The 13,106-nt window shown below is 49.0% G+C and overlaps 1 protein-coding gene across 2 annotated transcripts in view; it reads left to right on the top strand.

Moving 5' to 3' along the window:
- DNAJC4 (DnaJ heat shock protein family (Hsp40) member C4) overlaps positions 1 to 13,106 on the top strand; it is a 42,967-nt gene that overhangs the window by 22,564 nt on the left and 7,297 nt on the right. For both annotated transcript variants that reach the window (XM_083591710.1, XM_083591711.1), the window contains exons 4-5: positions 9,740 to 9,954; positions 11,645 to 11,818. In XM_083591710.1, the coding sequence (XP_083447836.1) occupies positions 9,740 to 9,954; positions 11,645 to 11,818 (389 nt within the window). The remainder of the gene's footprint in view (positions 1 to 9,739; positions 9,955 to 11,644; positions 11,819 to 13,106) is intronic.

Here is a 13,106-nt window from a genome sequence, read left to right as displayed (position 1 = left end):
TCTTCCGATGGCTAGTGGCCCCCCTAAGTGGAGGACAGATTAACTGGCTTTCCTTGATTTGTTGTTGTTTGTGTTTTTAAAGGGTCGCATTATTCTTTCAGATTTTTATCTGCATGCTTCAGTTATAAACTGCCCTGTGACTTGTGCAGAGGGTGGTATATCACGTACAAATGCATTAAAAAAAATAGAGAGTGTGTGTGGAAAAAGTAGCTTACAGTACAAAGGTAGAATATACCTTTGATGGTCCACTCACTTTTGCCTCTGGCATGTGGCCCTCAGACAGCTGTCCAGAAGGGAGTGTGGGCCCCCAATTGAAAAGGGTTCCCCACCCCTGAGATGGCAGGTGACAGAAAGGAGTCTGCTGTGTTGGAGACTCTTCGAAAGCTGCTGCCATGCAGAGGAAACATGTTGGACAAATACAGTGGTACCTCGGGTTAAGAACTTTATTCGTTCTGGAGGTCCGTTCTTAACCTGAGTACCACTTTAGCTAATGGGGCCTCCCACTTCCGCCGCGCGATTTCTGTTCTCATCCTGAAGCAAAGTTCTTAACCCGAGGTACTATTTCTGGGTTAGCAGACTCTGTAACCTGAAGCGTCTGTAACCCAAGGTACCACTGTAACTTCACATATCTTCCCGCATTCTCTTACCAAGACCTGATTTTACACACGCAGCATAAGGCAGCAGAGTCCTGAGATGGCAGAAGTGGACCGTGCCACTTCATGATCTGTTTTCCCCTCCTGTAAAAGCATAACAAGCAAACCTCCCTCCACTGATGGAACGGATCCATCCCTTCTCTGTCAGCTCAGTCACTCGCCTGTGTGGGATTTCCAGTCGCCTGTGGCTACCAGGGGCAAGTTGTCAAATGCAAGGCTGATTTAAGCCATGCACGTGAAAGTCCCCCTGCTGCTCCGCTGTACAATCTCCCTCTTCCAGAATCCCTTCTGGGGAACCCCTGCCCTTGTTCCGTGGCGAAACTGTCACTCCCAGTTGTGGCCGCTTTGGCTGGCTCCCTCCTTCACCCGCCTCTGGCCTCCGCTGCCTTGGAGGGCTGCCCAGGAATCTTAGCATTGGGAATCTTTTTATCTCTTTTGGCTGGGCAGAAGGGCCTCTAGTCTGGGCCAATGTGGAGCACGTTTGCTTGTTTCTCTAACCCGGGCGGGAATTAAAACTGGAACGGCGGTGGCAATGTCAAAAGGCCCCACATAGCTAGTAGCACTTCCCATCAATCTTTAACTGGGGCTCTTTCCCTTTCTTTTCTTTCGTCTGTGCCTTGCCTCATCCCCCCACCCAAGTAGATTTTTAACATGAGGTGGTCCGCTAGGGGCACATTCTGTCCCTTTCGCCAGCTCCACTTCCACCTTCTCCCTTCCACCCTCATGCAGCCCTCTCATGCTAGAGGAGAGTGAGCCAGGCCTGCAGGAGAGAGGGGAGATCATACTGGGGGAAAGGATCAAGGCAGACCAAACGTTGTACAATTCGGGGGCGTTCCAGGCACTCTTGCAAAAGTTTTGGAGCTGGCTCGGTGCAAAGGGGCAAGATGCCTCTAAGGCTTTAGAATCCGCCTGCCTGCGATTGGTTACCATCTTCCCCCTCCCCATCCTTGCCCCATCTATGCAATATAAATGTCTCCTCCACCACCCCAGCCTTGCAGAGTGTTAACGTAATCTGTCTGGCAGAGGTCGAGCGGAGAGATGGGTCTTGCATACCTTCAAGTTCGCTAGCAGACCGCTGAGGTAGAAATGGCAATGTTTGCTTGGCTTGGGTTACAGTGGAAACGAAGGAGGGTTTCTCAAGACCGAAGCTCTTAATTGGGCAGGAGGGATTTGGCAATGCCTGGGCATCAGAAGAGAACAACCACCACCACCCCAGGCCTAGTTGGTAGCTCACCACCCCTTTTGGCTGAAGGAGGTAAAGTCAGCCCTGCTGTACGCACATCCCCTCTCCCCCACCTCACTTCATGCAGTTCTTCCTGTAAGCAGCAGCCCAGTGGCCAGTGTTTACTGTCTAGCGCCATTCCCAAAAGCTACCTCTTGCAAGGTAAATAGAGAGGAGACCTGTGCCTGGGGCCAAAGAGGAGCGTCCCAAGTGCACATGAGGACAAAATCAGCCATCCTTGGTTGCAGGGAAGGATCAACAAGCCGCTCACTTTCAGTTTCTTATTTTTCCACTCTTAATTTCAATTTTTCACATTTCCACATCTGTTTGCAAATATACATACATACATTTGTTTTTTAATCCTCATGAAAATTCACCAGTGTTTCAGTATGCATTTCTTCTAATGTACACATTTCCCCCCCATATGCAGTTTCCCCTAATACGTATATTGTTGCAAATGTTCCCTAATGTATTTTTGCACACATTTATTGTTGTTGTTGTTACTACTCCTACTCCTACTACAACTACAACTACTACTTGTAACTTGCAACATGCGTGCATTTAATCTATGCACATTCAGCTTCCTACAATAAATAATAATATAATATTATTATTATCAAGCATTGCAGAATGCTTGATATGAGAGCCATCTTTAACTATCTAAAGGGCTGTCCCATGGAAGGTGGAGCAAGCTTGTTTTCTGCTGCTCCAGAAGGTACAACCCAAACCACTGGATTCCTATTATGAGAAAGGAGATTCTGACTAAATATAGGAATCACTTTCTTACAGTAAGAACTGTTCAGCAGTGGAATGGACTATGTGGGAAGGTGGTGGGTTCTCCTTCGTAAGAGGTTTTTGAAGAGAAATTGGTTGGCCATCTGTCAGGGATTTTTTACCTGTAATTCCTACATTGCAGGGGTTGGGCTGGATGCCGCTTGGGATCCCTTCCAACTCTAGGATTCTACGAACTACTCATAAAGCAGAATGATCTGCAGGCAGCCCTCTATCAATCCACTACTAATGCACTGTTACGCTATCAGTGGCGTGTTGCAGAATGCACCTACCCACACAAAACCGTACCAGTTTGGAGGGACCTTAACCCAAAGCAGCTGCCCAATGGCGGCTTGGCAGACAAAGGGCTTGCACAGGGGTTCAAAAGGCTGGAGGTGCTGGGAGTGGGGACACATTTTGGGAACCCACAGCCTTGTCCCAGCCAGGCTCTTCCAGAAAAGGCAGGTCACAGCTGGGAATCTTCCTTCGCTTGGCACATTCCTGCCCCATCGCACTCTGTCCCTCTCTTCCTACCCTGGTATTTTAAACCAGTGGAGAATAAGGTCTGCCTGTGTGCATTTGACCTGCTGCTTTAAAACAATTGCCTCCCCCTGCAGCTTGCTTGTTTTCCTGCGTCAAATCTCTTAATTAACCATTAGGGAGGATTTATTGGTTTGCCCAGCATAGCAAGCGTTTTTCTTTTGCAAGGACATTGAGCTTTGCGCTTCCTTTTTAGCTGGGGAGGATTGATGGCGGGGCTGGGTGAGGGACCAGCAGGCTATCCGTAACTCTTTAACATTCTGAACATCTATTTAACTGCCGGGCATCATGGCTAGGGAACGGGGGCGGGGAGGGGGAGAAATTTGGTTCATTTCACAGTCCAGACGAACCTACCAAGTTCACAGTTCCCCAAACAATTCACGAACCAAAACACAGCCATCCGTCGAGACCCCTACTTCTCTGAATTTTGCAATGTATTTCTGCAGCCAAAAGTGATGTGCACAAACATGCTATGGTAAGGAATGCGTAAAATGCATTTGTTGCTGAAAATAATGTACAAAAAGCCCCACGTTATATTGGGGAAAATTGCTTGCAAAAATGTGCGTATTAGGCAAAGTTGCGTTGTGTGTTGGAAGAAAACGTCGCACTAAAATCTTGATGAATTTTTGTAAGTTTGCATGCTGACGTGTACATGCGGAGAACTGGATTTAAGAATGGGAAAAAGGAGAAACTGAAGTTGACAGATTTGCCCTGTCCCTAATGCCGGCTAAAGGGCCTGAAAGGAGCAGGATGTTATGCTGGGCTTCCTCCCACCCACCCCGCCACTTCCCCATGTAAGGGGAAAATCTGCACGCAGCCTCCAACTGACACAACCCCCTTATCGCTCCAGAACATCTTTGTTGTCCACTGCTCTGGCCTCCGCTGAGTGATACCAGCTTTGCATTGTGGGGAGCCAGCCGGGGGTGGGGGGCCGGAAGACGGGGGAGAGGCAATAAGGGATGTTTGCTCTTCTGTGGTCATGAAACATATTACAGTCCCGGGAGGCTGTATTTGCCTTCAGCTGACGAGGGCGAGTGCCATGTGTTTTGGAACCAAAGTGAGTGAGAGGCTTTTTGCAGCCACCAAGTGTTGATGAAATAAACAGATTTTTTTTAAAAAGAACAGTAAAGGAATATGCTTTTCAGGAGCTGAATTACTTGATTAGGAATCATCGTCCTTTGAGAAAATGCTACAAGGGGCCTCCTCCAGACTGCTGGGTCCCCCCCTCCAAGTATATTTATTGGTTCAATAATAGCGCATCAGTGGCAGATTCATACGGGAACGCCAATACATTGTTCTGATTTATTAGTTATTTTGTGATGTTCGTTCAACGTTACCACCCTTATTGTGTCTGGAGGGGCACTCCTGCTCTGTAGCACAAGAAAGACACGGAACTCTCTGAACGCTTCTGGTGCGAAATGTTAACAAGAGTTTGGCAGGAAATTATAAGACTTGCACCAATGGGGAATGAAGCAGCAAAGAGGGTCACATATAACTGCCTCAATATCACCGTGATCCCAAAACATCATGAATGCGCAATTTAAAAAAAAGACGTCTAGAGGTGCTGTGTTCAAATTCAGGTTGCACAATTAAAGTGAGCAAACCTCTCTCACCCCCCTCCCACAAAAAGCCTGTTATTTATGATAAGGAAAGTGAGAGGTAAATTCACTGCAAGGTGTCTGTGTGTGTAGCGGGGAATAACAATTGCTTGACACAACAATGCAATTCAACCTCCATGAAATCAAGCCAGAATGGTCTCTGACCTCCTTTCAAACTTTATTCAAACAAATTAGGATGAACTGGTCAATTAACTGGTTGCCAGGAAGCAGCCTGAACCAACCTGAAAGTTTAAGATTTTGTGGCGGAGACAGCAAAAGAGATTTGTCGTGTGGCTTCATGGTAGTTAACAGGCGTTTAAGAGTTGAATGGGAGCGCTGAAATACTTCAACCAGCTCCTGGAAGGAGGAAGAGGAGGAAGGCCGCTTTGTTTTCTACAAACTTGACACGATTTGCAGTCGGATGAGGAGAGAGGTCCCTGTTATTTCCAGGCCTCTCTCCCCCTTCCCACCCGCCGCCAAGCCCGCGTTTGAGTTGTCTGTGGGAACTCATTTCACCCGAAGGATTACCTCCAGGGAGAACAAGTGCCCCATTCTAAATTCCCCTCATTTCTTTCTCCACCAGCCAAAATCCCACCCACCCCCTTCTTGCCTCCATGGTTTTAACTGCAGGGCTGTTTTAATTGCTTGTGTTCGACGCTAAATCAGAGGAGCGTGTCAAGATGACAAGCTGAATGGCGCGGCGAGTGTGAGATTCTCTTGCCGGCAACTTCGCCCTGGTGGTTTTTCCTTGGTGCTCGGCGCCCCACTTTTGTTCCCCGGGGGCCTTTTAGGTGCTTGTAGAGTATGCCCTCGTTTAGCAGGGAAAGTACATTAGGAGAGGCCGGGTGGTGTAGTGGTTAGAGTGGCAAGTCTAGGACTGAAGAGGTACTGGTTCAAAAAAATACATATCTCCCCTCAGCCCTTTGCTCTCTCAGACTAGCCTACCTCAGGGAGTTCTTGTGAAGATAAAAATGGGAAAGTGAACCATTTATACTGCCTTGAGCTCCTTAAAAAGTGAGGCTGAAGATGGGCAAGTGTATCTGTGTATGAGAGGCAGAAAGAGAGAGTGCTGTTGTGTTTGTGCATTTATAGTTAGAAAGGAAAAAAGAGGAGGAGGAGGAGTTTGGATTTGATATCCCGCCTTTCACTCCCTTTAAGGAGTCTCAAAGTGGCTAACATTCTCCTTTCCCTTCCTCCCCCACAACAAACACTCTGTGAGGTGAGTGGGGCTGAGAGAATTCAAAGAAGTGTGACTAGCCCAAGGTCACCCAGCAGCTGTATGTGGAGGAGCAGGGAAGCGAACCCGGTTCACCAGGTTACGACACTACCACTCTTAACCACTACACCACACTGGCTCTCATTTGTATCCAATGCAAGTCCTACTCATAGTAGACCCACTGAAGTTAATAGACATGACTCACTTAGGTTCACCGACTTCTGAAAAGAACTTAGTCGGATACAACCCACTGAAAGATAGCATTATTAAAGATCCTCATTATTTTGGTTTCTTACCTGCCCTTCACCCTAAGGTCCCAATTTTTTAAAATTCAGTATTAAATACAGTTTAAAACAAATGACAGTCACAGGAACAGGAACAGGGTGGGTCCTGAAAATATCTCTCTCACAAGGGTCTTCAGCATATTATAAAAGCTATCTGACGAAGGTGTCTGACCCACCTCTGTGGGGAGAGAGTTCCACAACTTAGGGGTTGCCGCACGAATGGCCCCCCACCCTGAGTTTCAGAGTATAGTGGAATTACCAAGACCCTCCCCCTCACTACACACAAGATGGTCTGTAGGGAAGGAGGTGGCCATCTTTTATCTAGATATTTGAGGCCAAGTCCTCCTGCGCCTCACATAAATCCCAGGGTGGGTAACAACTACAGACCAGAGGTGGTGGGATTTTTAAGCCCCACGGACACATTTCTTTATGGATCACCTGCTGGGGAATGGGGCACATGCCAGCAGTGGGCAAGGCCAGAGGGGAGAGCGGACAGAGCTTTGTACAGTAGGCCATGTTCCATCTATGTGAAAGCCAGAGATTTCGGCATTATGAGATTACAACTGTAATAATGTAATAAACAAACAAACAAATTCATTCTACACCCAATAAATTCCCATCTCTCCATCGTCCATGGCAAAAAGCAATCAATGAGGGCTCAGAGCAGGGCATGATGAGGTGAGATGGAGGCTGGAAGAGTCCTGGGGCCTAGATAAAGATACCTGCATGGTCATATTCAGCCCATGGGCTAGGAAAAAACACAGCAATCAGGCCCACAAAGCTCTGAGCTACACAGGAAGTCCTCAAGGACCTTCCTCTTGGACTGGTGCAGATACACATATAAGGTTTCCTGGCTCTTACCAGGACCAGGCTATGGGATCAGACTGTCCTTCTCCCCCCCACCCACCCATGAACACCCTTGAGTACAAATTCCCACCCAGCTTCACCTCATGCCTTCCTTGCTAACAGTTTGTGAGGACAGCCTGGAATGCAGTCTTTGCTGGGAGCTTCCTCAGGAAGAGTCTTATCAGGCTGCAGCCTTGAACTCTTTTCGCCTGCCTCTCCTCCGGTCCGGGAAGCAGAGGAGCTCCTGGTCTCGGCACGTTGGCTCGGAACGTCTCTTTGTTGCCACCCACCGCGCACGGCTCTGTGATGGATGGTCTTGTGGGAATACAGGGGCGGCCAGTGCAGAGGCAGCAGCACCCTCAGGCCAGGGTCTCTGTCCCAACATATTGTTTTTGGAACAAGCCAGCGAGGACCTTCTCTCCTTTGCTGGTAGTCAGCTTTTTGCAAAAGCTCAGCTAGGAGACAACTACAGCTTAGCCAGATGGAATTAGAGATTTTGAGTCCAATGCCTCACCTCCCTGGCAGCCAAGCTCAGACAGCAGGAGCTTACAGAGGAGGGTGCCAGCCTGGGCTGACCGGAGTGTATTTGGACCCTTCCAGCCATCTATTTTATTGTGTACTCTGCAATATGCATAGTCCATTAGGATTTATACTGGACCATGCAGACATCGTTCTGCTTTAATATTTGTTCTGTGGTGCTTCTCCAGTGTTAGCGCATTCTTGTTGTTTGGAGGAGGCACTCTAGTGCTATTGTGGAAGTAAAGCGGGATTAAAAACAACAGCCGTAGATCATTCAGTGATATAAAAAGCTGCAAGTTTTCATGGGGAGTTATGGGTTGTGCGCCGATTCGAAATGCAAGCCCGATACTTTTGCGGTATTGAAAGCGGGGTCATGTGCAAATTAATGCCCTGGAACCACCATGAGCACAAATAACCATGAATGCACAATAGAAAGGATGTCCGGAGAGGCCCCTGGTTAGATGAAACCGCTGGTCTGATTAAGGAAAAAGCAGCTTCTTGTGCTCCTATTCAAAGCCAACAGTGTGTTAGGTGCTGTACCAAAAAGAGAAGAGACTAGAGCAGGTGAGACTAGGACTGCAGGAGGCAGGGAGGGCGTTGGGAGGGCGATGCAGTGACTGTTTAAATGTTAGCCAAAACATCCGCTAAGAGGAAGGCTAAGGTGGTTCTCGGAAGCTGTACCTATGCTGTCATTCTGCAGGAGTGTTGGAGGCTGGTTTCTGAGGATCTCCATTTTCAGTCACAAAAACTCAAAGCAGCAAGTTTCTAGTCCTTCTGAAGCAACGATACGCTTGCAAGAAAGTGCATACAGGAAGAAGTGCCAAATGCTCTCAAGACTTAGAATGCCAGTTCTGGCAAGTCGAATCCAGCTGGTTTGCTAGTTCCAGTCTGCCTAGTCCCCTGATCTTCAAAGCAGATGAGCTGTTTGACAGGGGACTGCGAACAGGCTTGGTTGATGTTCCCAGGTGGATGTTATATTCCTCAGGCAGCGAAGACCTGCCCCCTTGCTCAGGAACAAACATTGGTCTGCAGAAAACCCCATTGGCAGTTGCTCTGATTCAGTGGGAAATTTAGGTTTGAACAATTAAAGGTGAATTAAAGTGCTCCGTTGCCCTAGGGCTACAAATTCACCATTGGGGTTAAGAAGGTGATAGGGAAATGTGCTGAAAAGTGTGGGTTGGACAGCTGGTTAAGGGGAAGACCTGCAAATGCCCTGCTTGCAAATCAGGAAGAATCTTACAGGCCTCCTTTCCAGTTGAGGTCAGACGAGCCGCCTCGCTGCTGAACTGCCAGTGCCTATGGAATACCTTTCTTTTCTCCCAGCAGGCATTTTAATTGAAGTCTGATTTTATAGTTTTAATTTTTATTCTCTGTAAACCGCTTAGAGATTGTTGCAGTTAAGTGGTGCATAAATTGCTTGATCAAATAAAATAAATGCAGGGTGAATGCTCGCTGTAGTGAAAAAAGGAAAACAAATGCTCAGATAAAAATCTGGATGCAGTCTGACCTTTGCATAAGCTTTGTGCAAGCCAGTGTGGTGTAGTGGCTAGAGTGTCGGAAGAGAACCTGGGAGACCAGCGCTCAAATTCCCACTCACCAGTGAAGCTCACTGGGAGGTCTTGGGCCAGTCGCTGCCTCTCAACATGACCTATCTTGCAGGGATGATGTGGGGATTAAATGAGGACGGGAGAACCATGTATGCCACCTTGAGCTCCTTGGAGAGAGAAAAAAGGTTGGCTATAAATGCTAATAGTAATAATAATAATAATAATAATAATAATAATAATAATAATAATAATGAATATTAAGCTGGTTGGCTCAGTGCTTTAAGTCAGCTCTCCACCATGACCTCTGAATCGCCAGAGAAGCAGAAGCTGAAGCAAATCCTTTTTGGGATAAGGGGGGGCAGGAGGGGCGTGTATGAGGCCAGCCTTTTCTCATAAGGTTTGAAGGGACCCTGCGGTTCACCTAGTCCAGCCCACTGCGTTGCAGGAATATTCCGCTGTCCCATGCGGGGATCGAACCTGCCACCTTGGCATTATCAGCACTGCGCTCTAACCAGCTGAGCTCCTCTCCTCTCCTCTCCACAGCTCCACCCCGACAGCGACCCAGGCAACCCTGAGCTGCACAGCCAGTTTGTGAAGCTCAACGAGGCCTACCGGGTGCTCAGCAAGGCCAGCAGCCGGAGGCGCTACGACAGCACACAAGCAGCCCAAGAAGCTCGGCCTCCCCCAGGCAGCCATGGCAGTAGCACCAGCAGTAGCGCCTGGAGGAAGCCTTTTGATTTGGGCAACTTTGGGAAAAGGTACGGAACGAGAGATGCCCCCCACCTCTGGGAACAAAGCTTCCCTTCCTGCGAGCTTCACACCAATGGCTCCTGACTACCACACATAAGGGTAAAAGATCCAGTCCGTCATCTTGTTCTCACCTCCTTGTGCCTGTTATGGGAACCTGATAAGCAGGACCTGAGCATAACAACAACTCTCCCCACTTAATATTATTATTAAGGTAAAGGTAAAGGGACCCCTGACCATTAGGTCCAGTCGTGACCGACTCTGGGGTTGCGGCGCTCATCTCGCTTACAGCTTCCGGGTCATGTGGCCAGCATGACTAAGCCGCTTCTGGCGAACCAGAGCAGCGCACGGAAACGCCGTTTACCTTCCCGCCGGAGCGGTACCTATTTATCTACTTGCACTTTGACGTGCTTTCGAACTGCTAGGTTGGCAGGAGCAGGGACCGAACAACGGGAGCTCACCCCGTTGCGGGGATTCAAACCGCCGACCTTCTGATCGGCAAGTCCTAGGCTCTGTGGTTTAACCCACAGTGCCACTCGCGTCCCAATCAATATTATTATTATCATTTATTAAATTTCTATACTGCCCTTCATCCACAGATCTCAGGGCGGGTCACCATATATAATCACACTTGCGATTCCCAGTGTACCCTGAAGTGTCCCGATTTCCCCCGGACATCCTGGAATTGCAGAAGCCGTCCCAGCTTCTGGTTTGAATCCTGGAATGTCATGTTTTCTCCCTCCAGCGCTGAGCTCGTGGAGGAGGATGAGCCGACACTTGCAGAGGTGCTGTACTCTTGTGCGAGTCAGCCGGCTCTTTTGAGAGCTTGGTACAGAAAGACGCATCCGCAGGAAGGTTGGAGGGTATGCAGTAATAATCATAATAATCATGAGGATGATAATGTTATTGTTCATACCCCGCCCATCTGGCAGGTCAGACCAATGGCTCATCTGGTTCAGCATCCTGTTCTGGCAGGGGCCGACCACATGGGAAGCTCACAAGCAGGACCTGAACGCTCTCCTCACTTGTGATCCCTGGCAAATGGCACTCAGAGGCAACCCTGCTATTGGCTAGTAGCCATTGATCGCCATCCTTCTTTGTCCTCTGCCTTAAGCAACTTGAAATATACTCGAAGTCGAGTGTGGATTTCATGCTCTTTATTCAGCTTATAGTAGTGAGGAATGAAAGTTCCCCCAAAATATCTCCTTTATATACATTATTTACACAATGGGCCGCACATGATTGGCAATTCCAGGATTCTCTTGTAGGCCAATCAGGTTGCAGATTCACTTCCACCTGGAGCTGGATTGGGTGGCACCTGCGGACCAATCATACTGCTGCATTGTTCTAGGACCAATCAGACTGCTGCATTTTGGATCCTATTCAACTCAGTACATAACAAAATTACATGGCGCCACCACTGGCCAGGGCTCTTCAAGCTTGCCAGGTGTTTTGGAGCTACAGCTGCCCATCATCTCTTGCCATTGGCCATGCTGGCTGGGGGCTGATGGGAGATGTGGAGGCCAACCCCACCTGGAAGGCCAGAACTTCCTCCTTCAGGCTCTACTGCCCCCTGCTCGCCCCCCAACTGTAGAGGACACCAAAAAATCTTGCACCTGCCCAGTTCTGTAAGCAGCCAGCCAACCAGAGTGCAGCGGTCTCTGTGCCAGCCCTGTGCTGACTTTCTGCTTTTCCCTTCAGGAGCGCATCAGAGCCCAACGAGGACGTACGGTATTGGCAACAGTTCCACCACTCTCCTTCAGAGTCATTCTCAGGCCCCGAGTTCGAGAGGAAGCGTCGCCAGAACAGATACATCTTTGGGTACTGTTTGCTCGTCATAGTGGGCGGCTTAGCTGCCCACTACATCGGATTCAGGTATGGGGCTGCTCCCTTTTCCTCCGTCCCTGCCCACCACCCCAAACCAGATGAGAAGGTTCCAGGTTTAAAGTTCTGGGGTGGGGAAGCTCAGGGGATTGAAAGTGGCCCCCTAGGCCTCTGTATCTGGCCCTCAGAACTCTCAGCAGGCCACACCCCTCACCAGCCCTGCTCCACACCCTCCTTGAGTGTTTTTGCCTGGCTGGGATGTGTCCTTGAACTCTGATAGCGCCTTCTGCTGGCCTGGAGGAAGGAGAGAGAGGGGTGTTTGAGTGTGGGTGTAGAAACTAGCCTACTATACTAAGGTACTATACTATACTAGGTACTATACTAAGGTAAAAAATTGCATCCTTGGCTCCACCCACTTTTGCCCCTCTCCCCTCCCTCTCCCAAAGGTTGCCCAGAAGGGAATATGCCATCGGGCTATAACAGCTTCCCCATCGCTGCCCTGGTGAAGCTTGACAATGCATCACACCGATTTAGCCGCGTTTGTTTCTTCCGCATAGTTTGCTGAGCCAATGCAGGGGCAAAGAGCTAAGTAGGGCATTGGGAATCCTCTCTGGCAGCACACACTGCTGCCTCCTCACCCCTGGACCGCCTCCAAAGGTATCTTGCCCACACCACCCTGCTTTACCATCATGAAGACAAGCTGCGTGGGAAAGTGGGCAGCCCCAAAAGTTCTGAGGAGGCTGTGCGATTTGCAAGCCACTCTTGTTCCTTGATATTGGGAGCCAACTCCTCTCGCTTCTTTGGTGGAGCGTGTGTGTGTGTGTCTGAATTGTAGAGTTGAAGGGAACCCCAAGGGTCGTCTAGTCCAACCCACTGCAGTGCTTTGCTGATCATTATTTATTTTGCATTTATATCCCACCTTTTTCTCTAAGGAGCTCAAGGCAGCATTTGGGATTATGGATGCAAAGCAGGAGCACTGGAACATTATAAGCTGCCTTCTCCCAGGCTGGGCCATTTGCCCATCCTCCCTAATATTGCCTTCTCTGACCGGCAGGGTCTTGGGCAGAGACGGGCCTTTCCCTTCGCCTGCTGCTTGAAATCCTTTTCGTCGGAGGGGCCAGTGAGTGAACCTGAGACCTTCTGCAGGCAGGAGGTGTCCCTCCCTCTGCCACAGAGCGATGATCCTTCCCATTTAGTAGCTAAGACACTTGAGCTACGAATCAGGAAATTTCTCCCCAGCCATGAACTCTCCAGGTGGCCTTAAGCCCCCAACATGCAACATGGAGAGAATAAGAACACATAAAGTGCCCTGCTAGATCAAGCCAAACTATTCCACCAA

This window comes from Podarcis filfolensis (assembly GCF_964270895.1).
Source record: "Podarcis filfolensis genome assembly, chromosome: 16".
Lineage (NCBI taxonomy): Eukaryota > Metazoa > Chordata > Lepidosauria > Squamata > Lacertidae > Podarcis > Podarcis filfolensis.
The sequence above is the reverse complement of the archived record's forward strand: the minus strand, read 5'-3'. Positions and strand labels throughout refer to the sequence as shown.